The 26619-nt window shown below is 39.5% G+C and overlaps 1 protein-coding gene across 1 annotated transcript in view; it reads right to left on the minus strand.

The window, feature by feature from the left end:
* The window catches only part of LOC120514612 (brefeldin A-inhibited guanine nucleotide-exchange protein 2-like), a 570108-nt gene that overhangs the window by 325855 nt on the left and 217634 nt on the right, over window positions 1–26619 (minus strand). The window contains exon 9 of the mRNA XM_039735092.1: window positions 3912–4063. Within this exon, the coding sequence (XP_039591026.1) occupies window positions 3912–4063 (152 nt within the window). The remainder of the gene's footprint in view (window positions 1–3911; window positions 4064–26619) is intronic.

Below are 26619 nucleotides of genomic sequence, written 5' to 3' on the forward strand. Positions count from 1 at the left end.
TATATATATATATATATATAACTTTGGAATAAATGTTATTTAATCTAAGCCGTACTTCTCCCTCTACAATTTCCAAATTGCTCAGTAGCTCATTAGTAGTTCCTTTTACCACTGGATGGTTATTCACTTCCTCACATGTGAAGACCTCAGAAAAATGAGAGTTTAAATCATCTGCTATTTCATTAACAGTATTTTTTTATTCCCCTTTGCTATTCCTAATGCACTTCACCTCCTCCTTGACTGCTCTTTTATTACTAAAACAATGAAAGAATCACTTTCTGTCATCTTTCACCTTATCTGTTATATTCCTCTCCAACTGTCTGATACCTTCCATAATTTCCTACTTATTGGTTGCCCTCATGCTCTCATATATTCTATGATTCACATGGGAGTTATTAGTCTTACACACATTACATGGCTATTTTTTCAACTCTTTATTAGCCTACTGTAGTTTTTTTTAATTTCCTGCTATTTCCATATTTAGATATGTACAGGCCCTGCATTAAGTTTAAAGTTTTTAAACATTTTAACTGCTTTTTGACTGTCTTCAAACCCAAAAGCTTATCACAGTCCATTCTTCTTAAGACTGAACAGCATCTGCTCAAAATTTGAGCTACCAAAATTAAACATAACAGGTTTGGTCTTTAAAGCCTTGCTCTTCCAAAACACTTTGATTTGTGTTGTATTATGTTCACTTGACCCTAGTGGTTCAATCACCTCTACACCCTCAATTCTTCTGATTAATGCAAAATACTAAATCTAGACAGGTCTCCCCGGCATTGGTGCTTTAACATACTGTGTTAAAAAACAGTCACTGTTTACGTCTAAGATCTCCTGGTCTTGGGCTTCACTATTTGCAAGGTTAGCCCAATTAATATTTGGGTAGTTAAAATCCCCATTCACTATAATACTGCCCTGTAAATTCGTATTTAGAATATTACTAAAATATGTGCACTGAAATTGCTGTCTGCATTGGGCTGTCTATAACATACTTCTAAAATAAGGCCTGTTTCGCTTATGCTTTCCAGATGAGGTCAGATTTCCTCACTTAAGATGAGGCTCATCATCCAATTGCAGATGACTTGCATTTAAATTATATAAAGAGACGCTTTCCATTTCTGTTCTGTCTGTCCTTCCTTAAAATGTTTACCCATCTATGTTATACTCATCCCCAATCTTTGATATTTAGCCGGGTTTCTATTATTCTTATGTTTAATTCTGTTATTGCTATGTTTATTTGTTAGCCTGGTCAGTGTCTGTACAGAGTTTGAATTTTCTTCCCATGTATATGTGGACTGAGTGTGTGTAACTTCAGATATAGTTTGAAACTGTGTTTATTGTGTTTAATCCTACATGCCTTGTTAAATGACATCCTCGCACTTTATGCACACAGTGAGTTCTCCAGGTTTTGCATGTTACTTATTAAGTGAAAGATCTGAAATGTTGCAATAACAAATGTTCAGTATTTAATGTAAATGGTATGCTTGTAGAAATGCAATATATTCATGGCAAAGCTTTCATGTCTATTTCAGCTATTATTGTTATTAATAGAGTTCAAGAAATAATTTCAAAAATATTTAAAAATAAGCAAAGTAAGAATTCCCTGAAAAATAAATTTTATATACTGTATGTATAGTGAACTTACTCCTCGCAAAAGGAGTCTCAAAAATAATAAAGTGGTTTTGAAATTAAATAACCATTTGCTTAAACATACTGCAGATTAAGGTAACAAATGAAATCAGAGCACACTTGTCATTTGATTCTTACATTTTTTGATTTTACTTGAAGCCACTGTCACATTATCAGGAGAAACTTTAGTTCTGTCAGACAGTAATATTGTATGTATTAAGTTGACAGGTACAACATGAATAATATACAGTTTGACAACTATTAACAAAACTGTGTTTTACGGTTGCAATACTGTGCCCGTGTGGCCATTTTAGGTAACACAAACCTGATAAAATGTAATAAAAAATTAATTAATGAAAATATAAAACAAAAAAATAAAATAACAAAAACCTATAATTAGCAAATCGTGAAAAACTAAAACTGAATAAAAACAAAAAAGGTTAATAATGAGTGTTACTAGCAGTCCGTCCACATATTTTTAGTTACTGCACAGGTGATCTGTTAATTTAAACTTCATGTTAAGTCACTTTGTCTTTCAGTTTCATTTAAGCACAATGTCGTACCACTACTCACACATTATTTAATTTGTCCACAATTCACTATGGGACACAGCAGTATATAAGCTGCAGGGTCATCAACAGACACATGCATGCATTCACAAGAAGCTGGTTGTATTATTTTTTATTTTTCCTTTCTTAATACCAACACCCATCTGCAAGTGAGAAAAATGAATCTGTGCTTGCTTGATGTAAAATAAAATGATAAAAGATCTGACCCAAATCCTCTTTATTAGTAATGAAACCAAACAGCATGTGAACATCAATTCAATTACATTTACTAAAATATTGAACAGTTTATACTAAAATTCACTTACTGGGTCTTTTTTAACCAATTGTTAAATGAAACAAAGGTAGTTGTGAAAACACCATTTGCACTCTGGTGTGGACCAAAACAACTGGACTGAAACACTTTGGAAATGGTGGTCTCAGTGTAGTATCCTGGACCAGTTTATGAAAGGTATGAATGTGTACATACACAGGGCAGATAAACAGGAAATACTGTGTATTACAGTAAACATTTCTACTGGTAAGCAGGCAACCTCAGTATAAAAACACATTCACACACCCCCACAGGTTCACATAAAACAACTGTCAATTAATTGTACCAGTCAATACAATTGTACTGTATCAATGTGCAGGTGGGAGTTAGACATTATGGAATAGCAGACAGGATTAAACTAAATGGGGTCTTTATTATCCATTACAGGTGTAGAATAAATGTAATAAGGTAAGTCTGAATAATTTAATTATGCCTCATTGTTTTAGGCATTATGGATCAAGCCAGAATCCATGTAAGACAGACAGATTGTGTCACACAGCATGCTGACTGAGGCAGTTAAATGTGCACTGCGGAAACTGTAAAGCCTCTTTAAAGTGGGCATTTTAAGTATTACATTAATAAAAGGATCAGAATTATGTTAGTTATTTCCTTTTTGCATCTAAGCAGAAAATAACACCCAAGGGTCAAGAGCAAATCAAAATAGGATGAAATGAAGAATGATAATTTTAGGATACTGGAGGAGCATTTACAAATTTGTTTTGAGTATACTTGTAGATCAAAAAAGAGCAGAGGGGTAGAAAACACTGTCAGAAAGTATGCTTTGAAGAGGTGTAGCTATAAGGTTTACTTAATAAAGGTAATAAGCTAACTTCTCAAACTTACAAAAAGGCTGATCATCAAAGTGATGTGCAAAAACAGCACTAAATAGCATGTCTGTAGTAACATATTGCCTGAATTTGTGCAGTGTTAAACATACAACTTTTGTTTTAAAATTAAATATCAGGTTTTGCCTTTGAATAAGATGTGTTTAAAATATTATGTTCGATTGGTGGCATTTCACCAGTTTTCACTATAACATAACCTTTGATGGATTCTTACAAGGAATAAATAATAGGGGCCTTTTATATATATTTCTGCCAAGACGTTGCCATCATTATAAGGTTTTAAATGCTCCACCTAAGAAAGTGCTTCTGCATTTAGGCGTATTTACTTGTAAACTATTAATTAACATGAATCATATAACCAAAACAAAATCATCAGTACATAAGAAAAAAAAATGACTCATATGATCCTAAGTTTTTTCCATAATAGCTTAGAATGTAATCATAAATTACATTTAAAGAGGAGAATTTTCAAGAAAAAGTTAAAAACTAATTCTAATTTTGGGTTATTATCATCAGTATCACTATATGAAAGTACAACTAACAGGTTAAATGACCAACCTTAAACATGGGTCTGACATGCTCCTGATGTGTTGCACTCGTGAACGGGGCCTGTGCATGGCTAACTGCCTCCATCAAAGCTTTGGCTGTTTTAGCCATCTGTTCCATCTCCAGGTTACAGAGTAGGCGCCTTTGTTTCTCATTTGCTACATCTGAAAGTAAACATTCATTCATTCATAAATCACAGTTTCCTCCGTATATTCAAATGTATCTTGATCATACTTTAAGTGATCCTAAATTATAATCTAGGAAAAATAAAGTCACTAGATTAATATTAGCAGGTTCTTGTACATGCAAAAATTACAAAACCTACATATATACTGCACTAATATAAGAGGATGAAAATCTTACTATATTATTATTTCTCAATAAAAATACAGTTATCATACCCAAATTTGTATGTTAGTCTGTGTCACAATACAGGGATCCAGGAATATTATGCACACTGAATTTTTAGTTTCTTCAAGCTAGTTTAAAAAAAAAAAACTAAAATGCAATAAAATAATAGTTAATACATGCATTTTATACCAAACCATTAAAAAAATGTCACTCTTCATTTTTTTGTTTGGTACCAAAGCAAGTTGACACAGTCTTACTTTCTCTGGCATCCTTACCACTTTTATGTGTAAATATAGCTCAATGTTTAATTTATACATGTACCAGTTTGCAGCAAATTGATTTTTTCCACTTCATTTGTCTTCAACAATACTTTTTATTCATGCATAAAGGGCACCAAGGCTGTATTTACACTGAGGCTAAAAATTCTATCTTTGGCTCTAATCTATTTTTTTTTGGGGGGGGGGGTTTGTTCAAACTTTACACGTGATTAAAATCCATTATAAGTATGAACATACGTCTATTATGAATGTGCCCTGTAAGCAAAAAAAAAAAATCAATAAAAACAAATTCATTACACTGACGTTACCTTATTCACCACCAAAATAACAAACACAGTGTTGGATTTCTACTACTACTACTATTTCTACTACTTAACATTTGAACATCAGAAACTTTGTCATATCATTGTGACAAAGACGACAAATAGAAAGCAAAAGATTTTATCTGTTGTTTTGAGTGCATTCATTACTTCTGTATCTGTATGTAGAAACCTTTTGATACTAGAGAGGACAGAGGAAAGGTAGAGAGCAATTTGTGGGTGATATGGATACAAAACAGTGGTATGCCAATTTCAGAATGCACATAGGAGCATCTGATTACCTATGACCACACTTGTTTACAAGATTCTCGCAGAAAAATATAAGAATTCAAACACTGGTTGTGTATACTTCTACCAGATTTACTAACACATATGAATGTGATCTAAATCAGATAGGAAAAGTTTTGCTTCCACATCATTTTTCTGCCATTCACACTTCTCTAAAATGATGGGACCTACTTCACGTATAGAGGGGTGTTTGGGGAGTTGAAGGTAGTGGGAAAGAAAAAGAATAAGAAAATGAAAACAAATGACCTGGAAGGCCATTGACATAAAATAACTACAATGCTTTATTTAAATTAATCTTTAACTGAAAATATACACTACCTCTCAAATACATTCAATGTATAAGGAAGTGATGAGTGTGTATTAGTGATATAATACCAGTCTAATGCATAGAGATCTTTTGTTCTTGCACTTTAATTAAAATTCCCAGAATTCCTTCTTGTTTACACAATGAGAAAATAAAAGATTTTCATATTATGAAAATAAAACTAGATACAGAGGAAATCCCTGACGGGATCCAGTTTATAAAGCAAAATAATCAGAATGTATATACTTTACACAAACCGAAGCTTATATACTAGAATATAATAGTTTAATTTATGTACAAAAGTGGCAGGCAAACGTTTAGGCACCCTTGCTTAAAATGTCTGTAACTGTGAATAATTAAAAGAGGAGAAGATGAACTGACCATCAGATCACCAAAGGGCATAAAGTTAAAGATGATGCATTTCTTTAATATTTCTTCTGCTCACTTAACTATTCACAGCAACAGTCATTTTAAGCAAGGATGGTGAAACTTTTACATGCCACTGTATTGCTCTGAAACCAAATATTTGAAAAGAGAGAAGTATTGTGGATGTCCCATTTTACATAAAACTATAGAAAAATACAAATATGTTGAATTCAGATGTGCATAATGCTGTGAATAAGTTGTCCCATACAACTCTAATCAGCAAAATTAGGATCTAAGGAAATCGCTACTACTATTATCACACTGTAAATATTGCGCTGAATGTATGTTTAAGGTTTAATAGTAGTTGTATGTCATTAAAATTTTCATCTTGTAAAATCATTATTGGGAAAAAATTTTTTTCATGTAAATGACAATATAAAATTCCTCCACTTGCTCTCTTTTGTTAGTCAGGCATGCAATATCCTATTTTTCAAATAAACAACCCAAACATCCTTCCTTTCAATAAACAAAACAGTAACATTTTTCTTAACATAGAAGATGGAGATATGCATTGTGGGGGGCGGCTGGGGGTCCTGCCCAGCCAGGACGCCTGGAGGGACTGGGAGAGGAACAATACTTTCCCTGAGCCAGAAGAGGGCAGCCACCCTGGTCTGCTTGGGGACCACGGGAGCACAACTTGGAAGCTCATCCCTGTTGGGACTCGTTGGTCACCGTTAGGGGGCGCCCAGACAATTATGGAGCTCTGGAAGGCAGCACTTCCGCCACACTAGGAAGTGCTGCCAGAAGAACAGTCCAGGTATGCCTGAAGTGCTTCCGGGTGCAAGAGCAGCACTTCCGCCACGCCAGAAGTGTTGCTGGAAGAAGATCAGGAAGCACCTGGAGCATATCCAGGTGATGTATAAAAGAGGCCGTCTCACTCCATTCGGGGGCCGGAGTCATGTGGAAGAGGGTGAAGTATGTGAGTGAGGAGTTGGAGGTGGCAAAGACAAGAAGTCTAAAGGACTGTATTATTGGTGATTGATGCACTGGGTTTGTGCAGTGCAGAAGAGCAGAGAATAAACATGTGTGTTTAGGGACATTCTATGTCTGCCTGTCTGTGCCCGGGTCCAAAATCACCACAGCATATATACACAGCCAAAAGGACAAAGAGAAAATTTCCTAAAGAGGACACAAACCTAAAAATTACATTTTCCTTGTCTAATTCCTTCTCAAACATTTTCCTAAGGAAACATTCATTGGGACAGGCTTTCTAATGCTTTTGTATGATTTCAGGTTTATTAGCCAGTTAAATAGGTCAGTTTATTTATTTGCCTAATTTGTAAGTTTTTCAAAGCCATATTCTTTCTCTGATTGCATCTGTGAATTCACAAGTCTTTGATTCCACAGACAGCACTAGAACTGCCACACATTTTTTCAGTACTATAAAAGTCCAGGCTACACCAAGTGGCATCTGAATCCTTTTGCTCTCACTGATGGCGCATCAGAACAATTAGAACAATTAGAACAATCTAGACGAGAACAGGCCATTCAGCCCAACAAAGCTCGCCAGTCCTATTCACTTGCTTCCTCCAAGAAAACATCAAGTCGAGTTTTGAAAGTCCCTAACGTCTTACTGTCTACCACACTACTTGGTAACTTATTCCAAGTGTCTATCGTTCTTTGTGTAAAGAAAAACTTCCTAATGTTTGTGCGAAATTTACCCTTAACAAGTTTCCAACTGTGTCCCCGTGTTCTTGATGAGCTCATTTTAAAATACAAGTCTCGATCCACTGTACTAATTCCCTTCATAATTTTAAACACTTCAATCATGTCACCTCTTAATCTTCTTTTGCTTAAACTGTAAAGGCCCAGCTCTTTTAATCTTTCCTCATAATTCAACCCCTGTAGACCTGGAATCAGCCTAGTCGCTCTTCTCTGGACCTTTTCTAGTGCTGCTATGTCCTTTTTGTAGCCTGGAGACCAAAACTGCACACAGTACTCAAGATGAGGCCTCACCAGTGCATTATAAAGGTTGAGCATAACCTCCTTGGACTTGTACTCCACAGATCGTGCTATATAACCTAACATTCTGTTAGCCTTCTTAATGGCTTCTGAACACTGTTTGGAAGTTGATAGCTTGGAGTCCACTATGACTCCTAAATCCTTCTCATAAGGTGTACTCTCGATTTTTCGACCGCCCATTGTGTATTCAAACCTAATATTTTTACTTCCTATGTGTAATACTTTACATTTACTGACATTAAATTTCATCTGCCACAAATCTGCCCAAGCCTGTATGCTATCCAAGTCCTTCTGTAATGATATAACGGATTCCAAATTATCTGCTAATCCACCTATCTTGGTATCATCTGCAAACTTAACCAGCTTGTTACTTATATTCCTATCTAAATCATTTATATATATTAAAAATAGCAGCGGCCCTAGCACTGACCCCTGTGGAACACCACTCTTAACATCAGCCAGTTCTGATGAGGTTCCTCGCACCATCACCCTCTGCTTCCTGTGTCTGAGCCAATTCTGCACCCATCTAAAAACATCACCCTGAATTCCCACTTCTTTTAACTTGATGCCCAACCTCTCATGTGGCACCTTATCAAATGCTTTCTGAAAGTCCAGATAAATAATATCATAAGCTCCACTTTGATCGTATCCTTTTGTTGCCTCCTCATAGAATTCCAACATGTTAGTAAAACACGACCTCCCCTTCTGAACCCATGCTGACTGTTCAGAATAACTCCTGTCCTTGTCATGTGTTGCTCAATCTTATCCTTAATAATTCCTTCCATTAATTTTCCTGTGATGCTTGTTAAGCTTACTGGCCTATAGTTGCTTGGATCTGCCCTGTCACCCTTTTTATATAATGGGATGATATTTGCCATTTTCCAGTCCTTTGGAATCTCTCCAGTGCACAGTGACTTCCTAAAAATATGTGTCAAGGGTTTATATATGTACTCACTAGCCTCCTTAAGAACACGAGGATAAATATTATCTGGGCCTGGTGATTTGTTTGATTTCATCTTATTTAATCTGAGCAGCACTTCTCCCTCTACAATTTCCAAATCCCTCAGTACCTCCTTAGTAGTTGTGTTTACCTCTGGCAGGTTATCCACTTGCTCACTTGTAAACACCTCAGAAAAATGTAAGTTTAGGGCATCTGCTATTTCATTGTCTGTATCTTTTAATTCCCTTTACTATTCCTGATGAACTTGACCTCCTCCTTAACTGTTCTTTTACTACTAAAATACTGAAAGAATCTCTTGGGGTCTTCTTTCGCCTTATCTGCTATATTCCTCTCCAACTGTCTTTTAGCCTCTCTGATATCCTTCTTAATGGTTGCCCTCATGTTCTCATACGCTACGGTTCTCTTTGCAGTCATTAGTCTTATATGCCTTATACAGCAGTTTTTCCTTTGCAACTTCTTTTTAAATCTTTATTAATCCATCGTGGAGATTTTTTAGTTTCCTATTACTTCCAAATTTAGGTATGTATCTGTCCTGCATTACATGTAAAACATTTTAAACCTGTTCCACTGCTCCTCGACTGTCTCCACATTTAAAAGCTTATCCCAGTCTATCCTACTTAGACTTTGTCGCATCTGCTCAAAATTAGCCCTACTAAAGTTCAACTTAACAATTTTAGTCTTTGCATCTGTACTCTTACAAAATACTGAGAATTGTATTACATTATGGTCACTTGACCCTAGTGGTTCAATCACCTCTACACCCTCAATTCTATCCTGATTATTACAGAATACTAAATCCAGATAGGCTTCACCCCTTGTTGGTGCTTTAACATGCTGTGTTAAAAACAGTCGCGATTACTTCTAAAACTCCTGCTCTTGTGCTCCTCCATCTGTAAGGTTATCCCAGTTAATATTTGGATAATTAAAGTCCCCATGACTATAATATCCCCTGTAAACTTGCCTTTTGATATTACTAAAAGATGTGTGTTGAAATTACTGTCTGAATTGGGTGGTCTATAACACACTCCTAAAATGAGACCTTTTCCCTAATATTTTCCAGGCGAAGCCACATGTCCTCACTAAGATGGGGCTCATCATCCAACTGAAGATGACTTACATTTAATTCCTGTTTGGCATAAACAGCAACCCCACCTCCTTTTCTGTTCTGTCTATCCTTCCTAAAAAATGTGTATCCCTCTATGTTACACTCATCCCCATCTTTGTTATTTAGCCAGGTTTCCGTTATTGCTATAATATCATAATTGTGCTCTGCTACATACAACTCCAACTCACTTACCTTATTTTTGATACTTCTAGCATTAAGGCAAGCTATTTTTAATGTGTTAATCCTTCTATCTTTACGTGTTTGCTTAAAATTTACATTACTATGCATTTTTATTTCTACACCATTGTTTGTTCTTCCATGTATAGATCTAAATCTGGCCTGTCCTAAACTCCCTGCCCCCCCATTCCCTAGTTTAAAAAATCCTTGACTAGCCTACACATACGCCTCCCCAATACATTGGTGCCCCTCCGGTTCAGATGTAACCCGTCACGGCGGAACAGGTCCCATCTGTTCCAAAAGGAGTCCCAATGCCCCATAAACCTATACCCTTCTACCCTGCACCAAGATTTGAGCCACGCGTTAAGCCTTCTAATCTCCTCAATCTTACCTGGACTGGCGCGTGGCACAGGCAGAACTTCGGAGAAGACTACCTTGTCAGTTCTGCTCCTCAGCTTGGTACCTAACTCTTTGAATTTGAATCAGCTTTGAATCAGCTTGTCATCCTAAGAATATATCCCTATTGCCCTACTCCATAGATATAACAGGTAGCCTAGTACAGCTTGAATGAACATAAAATTTTTTTATTTATTGGCACACAGTATATATATTATTTACATATACTTTTACTATAAATGTTGTTAGCATGTGAGAATAAAACTAAATAAAATTTACAAGTACCATAACTATGTATATATTTCAAATAACAACAATATATTATTCAATACAATTCCAGACACCTCACTCCCAGATAAACAGACATCAGCTGCCTCATTTAAGGGCAGGGGGGGAGTCATTTGAGCAGGCTGGCTGCCTGCCTGTGGCCGATTGAAACATTTGCAAAGCAAAGGCGCTATCGGTGCATAATTAACGCAGTGAGGAGGAGGTGTAGTAAAATTAAGGTGGCCACATATTACAAATATTTTTGCAGGCTTCAGGAATTCTAATGTTACGAAAGCCAGCTGTGTATTGTGTATATACTGTGTATATATGAAGGGTCTGTCATGTCTGAAAAAACATTGTGAGTGAGTACCTTTTGTATGTTGCTTTACATTGCTCTGCCTGTAATGTCCCATCTCGCATGTTCTCATTTTCTCAGAGCTTGTGATACTTATTAAAATTTGAAATATTACTTAGAGTTTGTAATAGGGTCATGAAATCTGTCATCCCCTGTGATTTCTATTAATGGAATTTGACATTCTCAAAACGATGTGCATTACGTTTGACATTTTCTCAGGCTAGAAACCATGTAATGTGCCGCCAAATTCAGTTTCCATGAAAATATTCATTAATATAATAAATATAGATAATATAAATATTTCATACTTGAAGCAATGACCACAAGACTCTGCATTATACTTTGAGAAAAGCCAAGCAAAATGACACCTTTTATTGGCTAACTAAAAAGATTACAATATGCAAGCTTTCAAAGCAACTCAGGCCCCTTCTTCAGGCAAGATGTAATACAGAAACTGGAGTACCCTATGTTTATATACACACACTAGGACAAGAACCAACATTCGTAAATGTTTAAATGAAAAATCTTAAATGTAAAAAATTAATAGATTAATTCAGGCTAAGATTAATTTAACAAGAGTGAAAACAATGTATGGCCAAGATCTTTGGATAAGATAACTGTCCAACAAAGTCCTTTGAAGTTTGTGAACTATTACAAAAAACTCCAGAAACTCCTTATTGTCAACAAAAAGAAAAAGCTGCATAGATTATGAGAGAAAGCTGGACACTTAATAGCAAAAAACAAAGAGCAACAGACTTGCATTGTTAATCTATCCTCATACACACCAAATGAAGCAGAAATTTCAGTACTCACAAAGGGACTCTTATTTTGTCCTGCAAAGCCCATTCTAAACAATGACCAAACACTGAAAAATATATTTCCTGAACCTCCCCTCTTGACATACAGACAACCAATGTTCCCTCTAAGGAGTAGCATATAGTGAGCAAAAATCATTGTTTATGAGCGACATTTTGTTTAAGCCAAAAATTTATGAGCACCAATTTTTGTGATAAGTACGAGCGATGCCGTCGGAATGAGCAATCGTGCGGGAAGTATGAGCAACGCTCTGAATTTGTGTGAGCGATCGCTCACGCGCTCAGCTTAGAGGGAACATTGCAGACAACCATCAAACCTTTAGCAACTAATTGTCCAAAGCTCCCTAAATGAACTGACAGAAAATGGCACATCTCCCTACCTACAGAAAAGATGAAAAACATGTGCCTACATTTACAATACAGACCGTATAATTATACCACACCGCAGACTTGAACATCACATAAAGGAATCATTTTCCTGAAGATCATCTAATGTGATCTACCTAATTCTCTGCATGAAATGTCCTGACACTGCACTCTATGTGGGAGAAACTGGACAAACACTCCACCAGAGAATGAATTCACACAGGTTCCACATTAAACATGGCAACACAGATGTTCCTGTAGCAGCCCACTTCAACAGCCATGGAAACTGTGAGAGGGACTTTAAAGTCACAGTGCTTATGGACAACTTCAAAACACAGCAAGAGAGAAAAGAAAGAGAAGTTAAACTCATGTTAAAATGTAATACATTATAACATGGCTTGAATAGAGACAAGAGTTTTATGGCCAGGTATGACTGTTTGCATCTTTCAGACTGACACAGATAACCTGTCTACAGACCCATGATGTTTTGAAAAACTCATCACAAACTTCAAAGGACTTTGTTGGACAGTTATCTTATCCAAAGATCTTGACCATACATTGTTCTTCTCTCTCTTGTTAAATTAATCTTAGCCTGAATGAATCTATTAATTTTTTACATTTAAGATTTTTCATTTAAAGATTAACCAATGTTGTTTGTTTTCCTAGTGTGTGTATATAAACATAAGGTACTCCAGTTTCTGTATTACATCTTGCCTAAAGAAGGGGTCTGAGTTGCCTTGAAAGCTTGCATATTGTAATCTTTTTAGTTAGCCAATAAAAGGTGTCATTTTGCTTGGCTTTTCTCTATATTCATAATGGCTAACATGATACAACACCCTAAGTACTACATTACACTTTGAAACATCCACATGTATTTTGTCTAAATTAATACATATGCTTGTCTTAATGTATAACACAGACTATAATTCTATGTGGCTAATCTGTTTAGAATATTAGAGCAATCTAGACGAGAACAGGCCATTCAGCCCAACAAAGCTCGCCAGTCCTATCCACTTGTTTCCTTCAAGAAAACATCAAGTTGAGTTTTGAAAGTCCCTAACGTCTTACTGTCTACCACACTACTTGGTAGCTTGTTCTAAGTGTCTATCGTTCTTTGCGTAAAGAAAAACTTCCTAATGTTTGTGCGAAATTTACCCTTAACAAGTTTCCAACTGTGTCCCTGTGTTCTTGATGAACTCATTTTAAAATACAAGTCGCGATCCACTGTACTAATTCCCTTCAGAATTTTAAACACTTCAATCAAGTCACCTCTTAATCTTCTTTTGCTTAAACTGTAAAGGCTCAGCTCTTTTAATCTTTCCTCATAATTCAACCCCTGTAGACCTGGAATCAGCCTAGTCGCTCTTCTCTGGACCTTTTCTAGTGCTGCTATGTCCTTTGTGTAGCCTGGAGACCAAAACTGCACACAAATCATCAAGATGAGGCCTCACCAGTGCATTATAAAGGTTGAGCATATCCTCCTTGGACTTGTACTCCACAGATCGTGCTATATAACCTAACATTCTGTTAGCCTTCTTAATGGCTTCTGAACACTGTTGGGAAGTTGATAGCTTTGAGTCCACTATGACTCCTAAATCCTTCTCATAAGGTGTACTCTCGATTTTCCGACCGCCCATTGTGTATTCAAATATTTATTAGTCAAAGGTCAAAGGGTGTTGTACATCTCTAAAAAATACAATAATAATAATACATTTCAGACAAACACTGATGAGTACTGATTTGTATTGTGGTATTTGATATGCAAGCTACTGAAACATTGTTTACTATTGGTGTTGATCAAAAGTTGGGTTGTGTGTGAGGGAGAGAGAGCTCAGCTGAAGTCACCAGGAAGCACTCCACTTGCAGTAGTATAGACAGGCCCTGCAGTTCCAAGAATAAGAGTTCGCTTGTTGCTCACACCAATGAAAAAAGTGCTGCTTCTGAGAGTCTTGTAATCCAGATGTCATAGTTCATAACTGACCACTTTAAGTTAGCACATAAAGTGTGAACGGAGATGGATCGTGCATGACAATACAGATGGTGATTCTGATGCAGCAGTCTTTAATGATGCTATTGTTTTATTTACCCTCGTTACCTCTGAATGTTTAAATATTTGCTCCCAGGGTAGTACAGAAAAGTCTGCTACAGAAATAACTTTTTTTCTATAGATAGATAGATACTTCATTAATCCCAAGGGGAAATTCACAAATAAGACAGTAAGCAAATAAGAATTAAAAAATAAATAAATAATGATTAATTTGTCAATTTTTTTTCAGCTTACACATTTTATTGGTACTTCTAAAAAAGATCTTTTACTCAAGTCCAACCAGCTTCTAGCTCCACTTAATCTATGTAATAAAAGCCAGCGCGGTGTCCGTGTCCGCGTTCCTTTTGGCTGTACAGCATCCCTGTAGAAAAGCCTCAGTCCGTCCCCTCTCAGAATTCCTGCTTACCCCACTCCGTTCTTTCCCCTTTGCTTTTATTTTTCCTGTTCCCGAAAATCTTTTCAAAACAAAAGTAATGAAATAGACAGAGCGTCACATTAACGTCTTCTCCCCTCTGCCTATTAAATAATCAATAAAATTAAATAAAAAAATCACGAAAGAAACAGAAACCACAACCTACCCTTACAGCGTCCACCGAGCTTCTGGCGTTACAGCCAAACACGTGATGTATGCAGGTTATGAGGTGTGACGCTAATTAACACCTGTACTACAACAGATTATATTGTTGATATACTATTAACTATTTACAGGGATCAACTCTTTTGGGGAAGTTCTGAGTTCCCCGCGTCTGAGTCGGATGGTTCCCCTGGTCACCAATTCGTGTGTTTCACAATGCCCACTATGCCTTTCCGTCTTCAGCTACCCATGTGCACTTGTACAGAGGAGACCTTACGAAACAAGGCAGAAACGAAACGCAACTAAACCTGCTGCTGCGAGAGAGGGCACATTACAGCGTGATCACGAAACAAAGAGGCAAAGGCGTGACAGTCGCTCGCAAGAAACGGACACTCAGCATTCACACAGATTAGCTCAATGACGCGTCTCTGCCGCACAACGAAAGGCAACTGAAACCCCTACAGAGAGAGAAGACAGATTACGCCGTGATCGCGAAAGAAAGAGGCAAAAGCGTGCCAATGAGACACCCAACGAGAGGTCCTTACGATTGAGTCCTTCAACTGTGGTCATCCAACGCGCAGCTTAGCGCGTGCCAAGTTGCTAGTAATAATAATAAACATTTTATTTATATAGTACTTTTCCTATGCACAAAGCACTTCACAGAGTTTAAGATATAACGGCAGGGTATACAGTATATAGCACTGTACAAAGATTAGGACAGTAAATTCAGAGAAAAAAAGGGTAATAAAGTAGTCAAGTAGAGCTAAAAGTCTTCCTGAACAGATGAGTTTTGAGTTGTTTTTTAAAAGAATTCATGGAGTCAGCTGACCTGATTAATTTTGGTAAGTCATTCCAGAGTCTGAGCGCAATACAGCTGAAGGTCCTGTCATCCATGGAGTGTAGATTAGTGTGGGGCACAACAAGATTGCCAGAATCAGAGGACCTTAGTGGGTGGACAGGCACATAGTGATGGAGAAGGTCACTAAAGTAGTAGGCTTTGTAGGTTATTAGTAGGATTTTATATTTGATTCTGTAAGACACAGGGAGGCAGTGAAGGTAGAGCAGGATGGGTGTGATGTGCTCGCTGCTGCTGGTTCGTATGAGGACTCTTGCAGCCGAGTATTGAATATGCTGAAGCTGTGATATAAGATTAGAAGGGGCACCTGCCAGCAGGGAGTTGCAATAATCGATGCGGGATGTGATAAAAGCATGGACAAGTTTCTCAGCGTTAGAAAAGGAGAGGAAGGAGCGAACATGGGGTATGTTACGGAGGTGAAAGTAATAAAGTTTCTTAATGTGGTTTATGTGGGTGGAATAAGAAAGGGAGAAATCAAAAATTACACCAAGATTCTTTGCAGTAGATGCAGGTCTGATGCGATCACCACCAAAATGGACTGGGAAACAGCTCATTTTATTAAGCTGCACTTTAGTCCCAATTTGAAGGAGGCCAGTTTCGTTACAATTTAATTTTAAAGAGTTCTGCTGCATCAAGGTATTAATTTTACAGAGGCAGGTTGTGAGCTGAGAAAGCTCTGATGAGGTCCCACTTTTGACACTGAAATAAAGTTGAGTATCGTCTGCATAAAAATGATAACCCAGTCCATAGCTACGAATAATGTGGCCAAGGGGAAGCATATGTATACAGAACACAAGAGGGCCGAGGATAGAACCCTGAGGAACTCCTTGTATGACTGGCGCTGTGCTGGACCTGCTGTTGCAAAGACTAACAAACTCTTGCCTATCAGTCAGATAGGACTTGAACCACTGGAGGGCAGTGCCAAAGATACCCAGCATGTTCTCCATTCTGGACAGTAGAATGTCATGTCTCACAGTGTCAAATGCTGCACTGAGGTCGAATAGAATTAGTATGCTGGTTTGTCTAGAGTCTGCTGCCATAAGCAATTCATTGGTTACCCATAGCAGAGCAGCTTCACAGCTGTGCTGCACCCTGAAACCAGACTGAAAGGGTTTCATCAAATTATTAGAGGTTAGGTAATTGGTGAATTGGGAGGCTACAACACGCTCAAGAACTTTTAACAGAAAAGGTAAGTGGGAAATAAGCCGAAAGTTGTTAAGATTGTCAGCATCAAGACCAGACTTTTTAACATTGGGGTTACAGAAGCAATTTTAAAAATGATTGACACGGAGCCTGTGTCAAGGGATGAGTTTATTATTGTTGTAATAGTCGGGATTATGGCATGAAAGTAGGATTTAAGTAGTGTGCTGGGGATGGGGTCCAGTACACAAGTAGTCGATCTCATCTTACAAAGCATGTTTATTAACAAACGCAGATGTGACTGGTGAGAACTTAGAGAAGGAGCTGGATATAGTGGGAAAACAGGGAAAGATATAAACAGTTGATGTATTTATGTTAGTTGAATTATTTAGATCTTTAATTTTGCTACGGAAAAAGTGGAGGAATTCCTCACAGACTTCAGTAGAAGAGGTAGTTGGGCCAGATGCGGGTTCGATTAGTTAATTAACTACAGAAAACAAAACCCTTGGGTTATCGTGGCCACTTTCTATTATTCTGCCATAATGGGTGTTCTTGAAAAAAAGAGAAAGTCCGTATATGAACAGTGAGGCCAGTCTTACGTGACACTCTCTCAAGGCGTCGGCCAGTTGCTTTCATAGATCACAATTCTAAATTATACAAAGGAGCTGAACGCTCAAAGGAAACCTCCTTATGTTTTAAAGGAGCTGTTTCATTTGATGCTTAATGAAGGACTGTGTTATAGTGGTCAACAAGACTATCTAGTGTTGACGGAATAGGTGAAGACAGTAAAAGATCAGAAATGGATCCAGAAAGGATAGAGGGACAGATATTTTTAAGGTTTCTGTAAGAAATTTGTTGTTTACAGATAAGAGGAGGGAGAGATAATGAGACAGTGAAAAGTACTGCTTTATGGTCAGAGAGTCCCAAATCAGTGTTGTAAATGTTGGCAACAGATAGTCCAGAAGTACAGATCAGATCTAATATATGACTACCAGAGTGGATGGGAAAATCAACCTGTTGTGTCAAGTCAAAACAGTCCAACAAGGATAGGAATTCATTTCTCAGTTTAGATGTAGTAATGTCAGTATAGATGTTGAAATCACCGAGAAGGATAATTCTCTGAGAGTAAGAGCTTAGGTGGGTTAAAAGTTCAATCAGATCGGATAAGAAGGATGCATTGTATTTTGGAGGCCGATAATTAATGTTGATTTATTTTGTTTTCTTATTGTGTCTTTTATTTTTCTATTCTTTATTATGTAAAGCACTTTGAGCTACTGTTTGTATGAAAATGTGCTATATAAATAAATGTTGTTGTTGATAAAGAACAATGAGTGAGACGGGACCTGGTTCTGCTATTAGTTTAAGAGCCAGGCACTCAAAAGACAATAGACAATCAATAGGGATTAATTTGATGTTTAAGTCTACTCTGACAATTGCTGCAAGTCCACCTCCTTGTCTTGAGCTGCGGGGCTCTGTGTGGAAAGTGAATCCAGGTGGAGTCGCCTCCGTGAGAGACGTAAATTCGTTTGGTTTTTGCCAAGTCTCCGTTAGACACAGTATATCAAGGTTGGTGTCAGTGATGAATTCTGACAGCACCAATGCTTTACCATTAAGAGATCTCGAATTAAACAGTGCAATATTAGTTAATGAGGCTTCTTTTTGCACAAAGCCGTGATCAGAGTTTATTTTCATACAATGTAAATTCGGGACACTGACACTTCTTTTTCCAGGGCCATGAGAAGGACGGCGTATTCCGTAGCAAATGCTACTAGTGGTCTTTTCATTCGCAGCCGGCGGTGGCGGTGTCCTGACTTGTGATATACATATTTCAGGCGCTGCAAAATCCCAGCGTCTTTTAGGATGTTCCAGTCAGACCATTTGCTCTGGACAAACTGTTTAATAAGGAGTTTGTCATGAGAGTATTTTAGCATGATAGTGAGTAATACTTATCTGATAGCAGTGGAGAAGCAGCAAAACACAGCAGAACCGGTGAGATGGGCGGGTGTGGTAGCATAGATGAGCGGAGATAGCAAAGCAGCAGAAAGCATAGCAGGAGGAGGTAGCAGGATTTGGAAGTTCCAGCATACCGCCATAAACAGTAAAGCTGGGTATTACAGGCGTGATCACCCCTGAGCCACCGGCCAGGTGGGTATGAACATCAGATCAGTTCTTAGTCGAACAGTACTGTAAAATGAATTGGGAGCAGACCAGAATAGCAAATATAATCAAGGAGACAAAATATCCCGAGGTCCTAGATCGCCAGGTACAAAGAAATGTTCATAGGTCTCGTCCCATGATCCACTGGTTCAGTTGTTCCCAGTCAAAGTAGAGTCCATAAAATCTGTAAATATTAACCAAATCCATACAATTCGAGTCAGCTGCATGTACGAACTATACGTACAATAAAGGAAATAAAACAAGCATAAGAAAGTGTAGAATTAAAGCGAGTTTTGTGAAAAGTGCTGTTAGCAGGGAAGAGCAGCAACAGCATGCATGCGCCAGCGTCCCCTCCCAGCAAATCTTATACTTATCACTTATACCTGCCATTACCATTATCAGACTGCAGTCCTAATAATTCTTTGATGACTATGTTTTTTAAAAAGGCACAGCTTTCTGAAAACCATACAATGAAATGTTTTTTCTAAAGTCATTAACAATCTCCTTCGTTTTTCTGATTTTGAGGAGCAGGTTATTGACTCTGCACCACTCTGACAGCTGTTCCACCTCGTCCCTGTATGCCAGCTCACCCTCCTTGCCCGAGATGAGTCCGACCACCGTTTCATCTGCAAACTTTATGATCTTGTTGCTGTGGTGGGTGGGAATACAGTCATATGTGTAGAAGGTGTAGAGGATCGGGCTGAGCACACAACCCCCAGTATTGAGGCAGAGAGCAGTGGAGGTGTGGGGACCCAGCCTACTGTAACCCTCTGGGAGCTACCAGACAGGAAGTCCAGTATTCGACTGCAGGTAAGTGATGGAAGTCCCAGATCTACCAGTTTGGACACCAGTTGTTGTGGGAGGGTGGTGTTAAACAAGGAGCTGAAGTCCACAAAGAGCAGTCACACGCAACTCCTCTGCAGCTCCAGGTGTGTCAAGGCAACATGAAGAGCTGTAGCCACAGCATCCTCCGTGGATCTCTTTGCTTTATAAGCAAATTGAAATATGTCCAGGTCTACTGGCAGAAAGGCGATGACATGACTCCACAACAACTTCTCAAAGCAGTTCATAATAACAGATGCGAGTGCCACTGGGTGGAAGTCATTCAGACTGTTTGTGATGGATTTTTTCACAGCTGAAAAATGATGGAGGACTTAAGGCAGTATGGGACAGAGACTGGTTGAAAATCCTAGTGAATATTCCGGCCAGTTGATCCGCAAAGTCTTTCAGCACCCATCCAGCCACCCAGTCAGGTCCTGCAGCATTCCTCAGGTTCACTTTCCTCATCATCCGCCTCACCTAACACTCTTGAACAGGCGGCTGTGATGGAACTGCTGTTGGTGTCACCTCAAAACGGGCAAAGAAGATATTCAACTCCTCTGCCAGAGAAGCATCTCCCTTAGCGGCTAAGGAGTTGCTGGATTTGTAGCTGGTGATGTGCTAGACACCCTGCCACACCTGTCTAGTGTTATTACTCGTCTGATGGTCATCTATCCTCCTTCTATATACTGCCTTGGCCTCTCAGATGCCTCTCTTCAGGTTCACTCTGGCTGCACTGTAATCCAGGACTGCTGTCATATGGCTCTCCGGGTCCTGGTGATCGAAAACCTCCCAGTCGGTTCTCTGAAAGCAGTCCTGCAACTGTTGGGAGGCATACCTGGGCCATAAGGTAACAGTCCTGGTCATAGTGGGAGCTTGTCCCCTGATGGGCGTATATGCAGGGATCAGAAACAGGGATGTATGATCAGACTGGCCAAGATGTGCTAGGGGTTTAGCCCTATAGCCCTGTCTGATGTTTATATACAGCGTATCCAGTGTTTTTACTCCAATGCCCCTTGTATTATTGTAGGGTACCATAGCGCAAGGCTTAGTGACTTCCACATTTCCCCTGACATGAACGACAGTTGCCTCATTCTGAACAGTGCTTAGGGACAAATGTCTTGCTTGCCCTTCTAATTGATCTCAAATAGTGTGCTTTTTTGTCATGACCTATTTGCACCATTTGAACCTTGAAACAACTGATTTCACAGGCATATCATGGCAGTTTGCTTGTACATATGCATTGGTTTCACAATCCTTGCTAACATCTGATGACAAATTCACATTGTCAGCTCTATTGCTTAATTCAACTAGTGGTTCAGTTTCATTTTATTCTAAAACTGGCTTTACAGCTTATCATTTACACAACATTGTGTTTTATTGGAAGGCTCTGCCTCACTCATGGATAGCATACAGTCCATTCAACCTAAAAAAGTATGCTAGTCATATCCACTTAATTCTTCCAAAACAACATCAAGTCCAGTTTTGAAAGGTTCTACTGTCTAGAATATTACAGTACTTGGCAACAAAATCCATGTTTTATGGTTCTCTAGGTGAAGAAAAATGTCCTAATGTTTGCTCAAAATTTACTCTCAACAAGTTTTCAATTGTTTTCCTGTGTTCTTGATTAACACATTTTAAAGTAACAATCTCAATCTTCTGTACTAATTCAAGTCATAATCTTAAACACTTCAGTCACATCCCCTAATAATCTCCTTTTTCTTAAGCTGAAAAGGCTCAGCTGTTTAATTCTTCCTACATAACTCATCCCCTGTAACCCTGGAATAAGAGGGTTTTTCAGGCTTAACACTTTACATTAAACTAGCCAACCCGCGGCGTACCATACGCTGCATAATCAGGCCAATTTTTTTTAATGATTTTTAAGCACAGGGAGAAAATCAATATTTGAAAAATTGGTAATGTAATGAATCAGCAAGAAATGCAACATTATAACAATGCACGGAACGAACCAACACACAATCGTCAGTGACTGAAAACTGGCGGACCAGTCTTGTTGATGTGAGCGAAGGTAATGTAGACACGCACCTTCTGTTCTGACAGATGCGTCGACGATGTATTGCAGGAAGAGTTTGCCACTGGAATGCAAGACACTAAATGAAGATCTCATGGCAAGCCTGAAAGCATAAAATTGGAGCTGTGTGACTCGTGTTCTTTTCGCGGTTCGCTTTTACTCAACATGGGTTAATTGTATGTGCTAGCCTGGATCTCCGAAAGGGAAAAGCAGTGGAAAAACCATGGGGTCACAGTTCATATTGGGAACAGAGATACGCTTGCAAGCATCTCCCCTTGGATATATGCAAATGTCGCGTTGTGCAGGAGGTTCCCCGTCTTCACCTACAAAGCAGCAACATCAGTCTGACAGGATGGGGCATTATACCTTCTCATATCCAGACCTGGATTTTTCCATCAACATCATTTGTACAGCAGTAACAGAGTAACCGTGAGTGATAATGGCATGCATTTGCATGTAAGACTTTGCGAAGGGAGTAACCTGGCGTATCATGTTGTCTAGTTGAAGCAACAAAAAGACACTGCAAGCGCTATTACATTCCTTTTGCAAACGTTGACTGGTAGCCTCAGCAGAATCGAAGATATATAGCTGACCGTATTGTGGTGACGTGGCAGGATTGTTATATAAAGGAGAGACCTGGTGATAAATTTGACCGTGGATTCTGAAAGCATACGGTCCTTGTCCAGATGGTTGAGCGATGTGTGCGCCCATTGACGCAAAAGCTAAAGCAGAGTTGTATTCCCTGATATGATCACAGTAATTTCGGGACAGGAGGTTCTTGCCAGTCAAGAGGTCTTACAATAAAAGAGAGGGCTTGGATAGCGGTGGCAAATACACCTTGTCGGCATGACAACACTTAGTGTAATGTCCGGATTTGTTGACCTCTGCTGGCCAATGAAGAGCATTGCAAGAAACACATAGTGCGGTAGGTAGGTAGGCCGATGTTATGTTCTTGGATGTGAAAGGCGGTATCTTCTTGAAAAACTGCAGAAAAGTGAATGCGATGTTTGCGCATGAACGATTTAGTGCTGTGTTGACACTGAAGGGAATTGGAATGAGTTTTGTCGAAGCATTGCTGGCAATGTTCACATTGCATAATTCGTTCAGTGGAGTGTGTTTTGTAAATGCATGTTGAGAAATCTCTGCACTCGGAATGTTTTTGAACAAATCGTGCATTCAAAGATCTTTTTGGAATGCGTTCGTTCAGTGGAGTGGGTGTGTAAATTTGCTTTGAGATATTTCTGGCGTGTGAAGGTTTTGGAATAGTGTTGACACTGAAAAGTATTCATCAGGGAATGTGTTTTGAAATGGTTAGTAAGGTATCTGCGTGCGTGAAAGTGCTTGTCGCAAATTTTGCATACAAATCTTTGCGTTGAATGGATCCGCATATGGTTGTGGAGATCCATCTCACGTGTGAAGTCCTCGTTACAAAATGTGCAATTGAAGGTGAGAGTGGAATGAGTTCGTAAGTGTTTTTTGAGAGCACAAGTTGTCTCAAAGCATTGTTGGCAATGTTCACATTACAGCATTCGGTTAGTGTTGTGTTTTTTCAAATGTGTGTTCATATATCTTTGCACTCTGAAGCTTTTGGAACAAAAGGTGCATTGAAAGTCCTGTGTGGAATGCATTTGTTCAGGGGAGGGTGTCTTTAAATGTTTTTCAGGAAGAGGAGAGTGGGCAGGTGACGTCACATTAGTGTGGCGAGCAAGTGGGTGTGCATATACCGACAGAGTCAAAAGATGTCACCAGAAGATAATCACATGGGTATTTGAGAGGCATGAGAACCTCGTAATGCATGATCCAAAGGACCGCTAAAGAGCAGGGATATGAAGAGATGCTGGGCCAGATTGTAAACTCAAGGAGAGGCATGAGGACATTCTTGGAAGTAAATGCTGATAGTAGACTCCAGACGTATTCATGTAATCAGCGTATTGTTGAACAGACTGTATAACAATGCCTCTGAGATTAAGAACAACAGACACCACGTCACCGAAGTTATCCCAATGTTGGCAAACAAAGGTAACAGCCATGTTACGAAGTTTGAGAGCAACAGTTTCGTCAATGACATTTCTCCAAAAAAGCCCGACTGACAGAAACAAACAGTTACCTGAAGCAGGAATTTCTATAACATTCAAAGAAGTGTTTCCATGAAATACATTTGAAGCGGTAGCCATGGAGGGCAAAAGAATAGGCAACGTGGCTCACAGCTGGGTTTGGACCGCAGCACAGACCAAAGTGAGTGAGTATGTGTTTGATGAGCTGTTTGATTTGGCGGGCAGTGGTCTGAGGTGCGTTCCTGAACACGTGGGAGGAGGGGTAGAGTTTCTGGGCGGGGCTTCGTTGTTCCTTTCGCATGGTTTTTCATGGTGGACGCGGTCGGGTGTCGAAACCGAAAAGAATAATGAAAAGTCAACGTGGCTTAATTGTGCATGTGAACTCCTAGCACAGACGAAAGGGGCTAACTGGGTGGTCAGTGAGTTTTTGCGTCCGGGCACATGGGCAGGCAGTGTGAATGCCTAGAGAGCGAGGGTAGAAGCAGGCCAGTGAAAAAGGAGTGTTAGTGGGCAGGGAAACGTCTTCCGTATTTCTGCAGGAGCATCTAAGACGACGCATGTTTGTCGCGGATGCGAATTGCTGTATGTAGTGTGTAAAACAGTTTGCTATGGTGCACGCGGTCATGCGTCGTAACCGAAAACTCGGTTTTTAAAGACTGCTTACTTCATTGTTTTAAAATCAGTTGTAAAGGATTGTTTTAAAGATCCCATGGGATACCCCTCGCAAACGGTTTTACACGCTGCATATGGTGATTTACCTCCGCGAGAAACATGCCTCTATGAACAGTCAACGTGCAAGTGCATATGGCCTCTACGACAGACGAATATAAATGACGGCGCTTCTTCTGTGTTGTCGCGTCCGAGTTGGTGGGCGTGGCTCTGCAAGTTATCGTCGTATCCAATGGTCTTGGAGTTCGTGGGCGTAGCTCCTTCCTGCGTGCGCTATAGGTGTCTCACTTGTCGCCGGCTTAGTGAATCCACGCCCCTTCCGGAGTGCTTTCCATGGTTGTCTTGCCTTAGTGAATTATATATATTGTGAGCTGGAGGGCTGATCGCACCCCAAATAGAGACAGACGCCCCTGGGAAAACCACAAACCCTGAAACACTGACTACACATTGCTCCTTATCCTTGCACTATAACGCGTAATACAAGCCTCGCGGTACTCCGCCGACTTATAAGCCTTACGCAGCGCCTGTCAGTTTGGGAATTGATTGTTTGCTTTTATCTCTCTCTGCTCCTAGCGGAACTGTTATATCTGACTTGTCATGGAGCACATTTAAGCTCATGTGTTTGCGGTGTCTGAATAAAAATCCTTTTTTTTTTCTACGACCTTCTGTGTCTCTGTGCAAATCTGTGACCCAAGCGTGACAAGTGGTACCAGGAGTGGTTGCACAGATGGATGCCGCCGAAGACTTATTTCAGAAGTCTAAAACATTTGCACTTAAAGACTGGAAACTAAACATGGATGATCCAATCCGTGCGCAAATTCAAGATTTGATACATAAAGTGCACTGTTGGTTTGAAGGAGACGTAATGGAAACAGTTGTCGTGAATATATTACTGGCGGCATACCTGAAGTTCTTCGAGATGAATTTCTACGCCATGATATTAAATCATTAACGATTATGTCCAGACGATTAGAGGGTTCACAGTCCACTTGGAGAAAGAGCGGTGGATTTCGTGCTGCTTCGCAACCTGTGAACGAACGTCCAGGACATTCTCGTCGCTTCGACGAGACCCCGGGAAATCCAGTCGTAGATGGGACGCCTGTTTCTGGGGAGACAGCGGCAACAGCGGGTCGACAAGACCGTGGAGGCTACAGAGCACGTCGACGTGGGCGTCGCAGAGGATATTTCGGAAACGGAGCCGACCGTAGATGTTTCCGATGTGATCAGCTCGGCCATTTGGCAAGAGATTGTCGCTTGTCTCCAGCTCATTCAATGGGGATTGGACTGGCCGAGATTTGTTGCTCAACTATTACATATCCAGATGGAAAAGATGGCTTGTTGATCCCGGTGAAATTGGGACACAAAGAAATCTCAGCATTGTTAGATTCGGGAAGTGACCTTTGTATTGTGAGACGAGACTGTCTTAATGAACAATGCCTTAGAGACTGTGAGACTGTAAAAATACGCTGTGTACATGGTGATGTTAAAGATTATCAGACTTTACTTCTTCCTTTAACTTATAGGGGCCACTTTAAGGTTTGGTCTGCCGTTTGACTCGTGCCCTTGGCCATTACTCATAGGACGGAGAAATGCCCTTTTTCCAAACTGATTAATAAATGTAAGGGACCAGTAGTCCAGTCCACTAATGAACTTGGTGGGGGGGGAGAAGAAGAAGAAATCCAAGACGAAGAACTGGTAGCGGCCGGGGAAAATCTAGAGCCCAACTTAGATATTGAACCAGATCTCTCCAGCGAGACGGAGGAGGTCACCCCCGACAATCTTCCAGAATGGGCTGCTCCTTCTACATCTTCCCAGATTGCAAACGCCTCGAACACAAACCGAGTGTTAACGAACAATCAGATTTTGTGCGTTTGCAGCATACTGATAGCTCATTAGAATATGCATTTAAACAGGCTCGCCCTGCTAATGACTCTTATTACCAAGAGCGTAATTCCGGGGGTGTGAAAACCCCACACTTTATAGAAAAGGACGGTTGCCTTT

This window comes from Polypterus senegalus, chromosome 14 (assembly GCF_016835505.1).
Source record: "Polypterus senegalus isolate Bchr_013 chromosome 14, ASM1683550v1, whole genome shotgun sequence".
In the NCBI taxonomy this organism is placed as follows: domain Eukaryota; kingdom Metazoa; phylum Chordata; class Cladistia; order Polypteriformes; family Polypteridae; genus Polypterus; species Polypterus senegalus.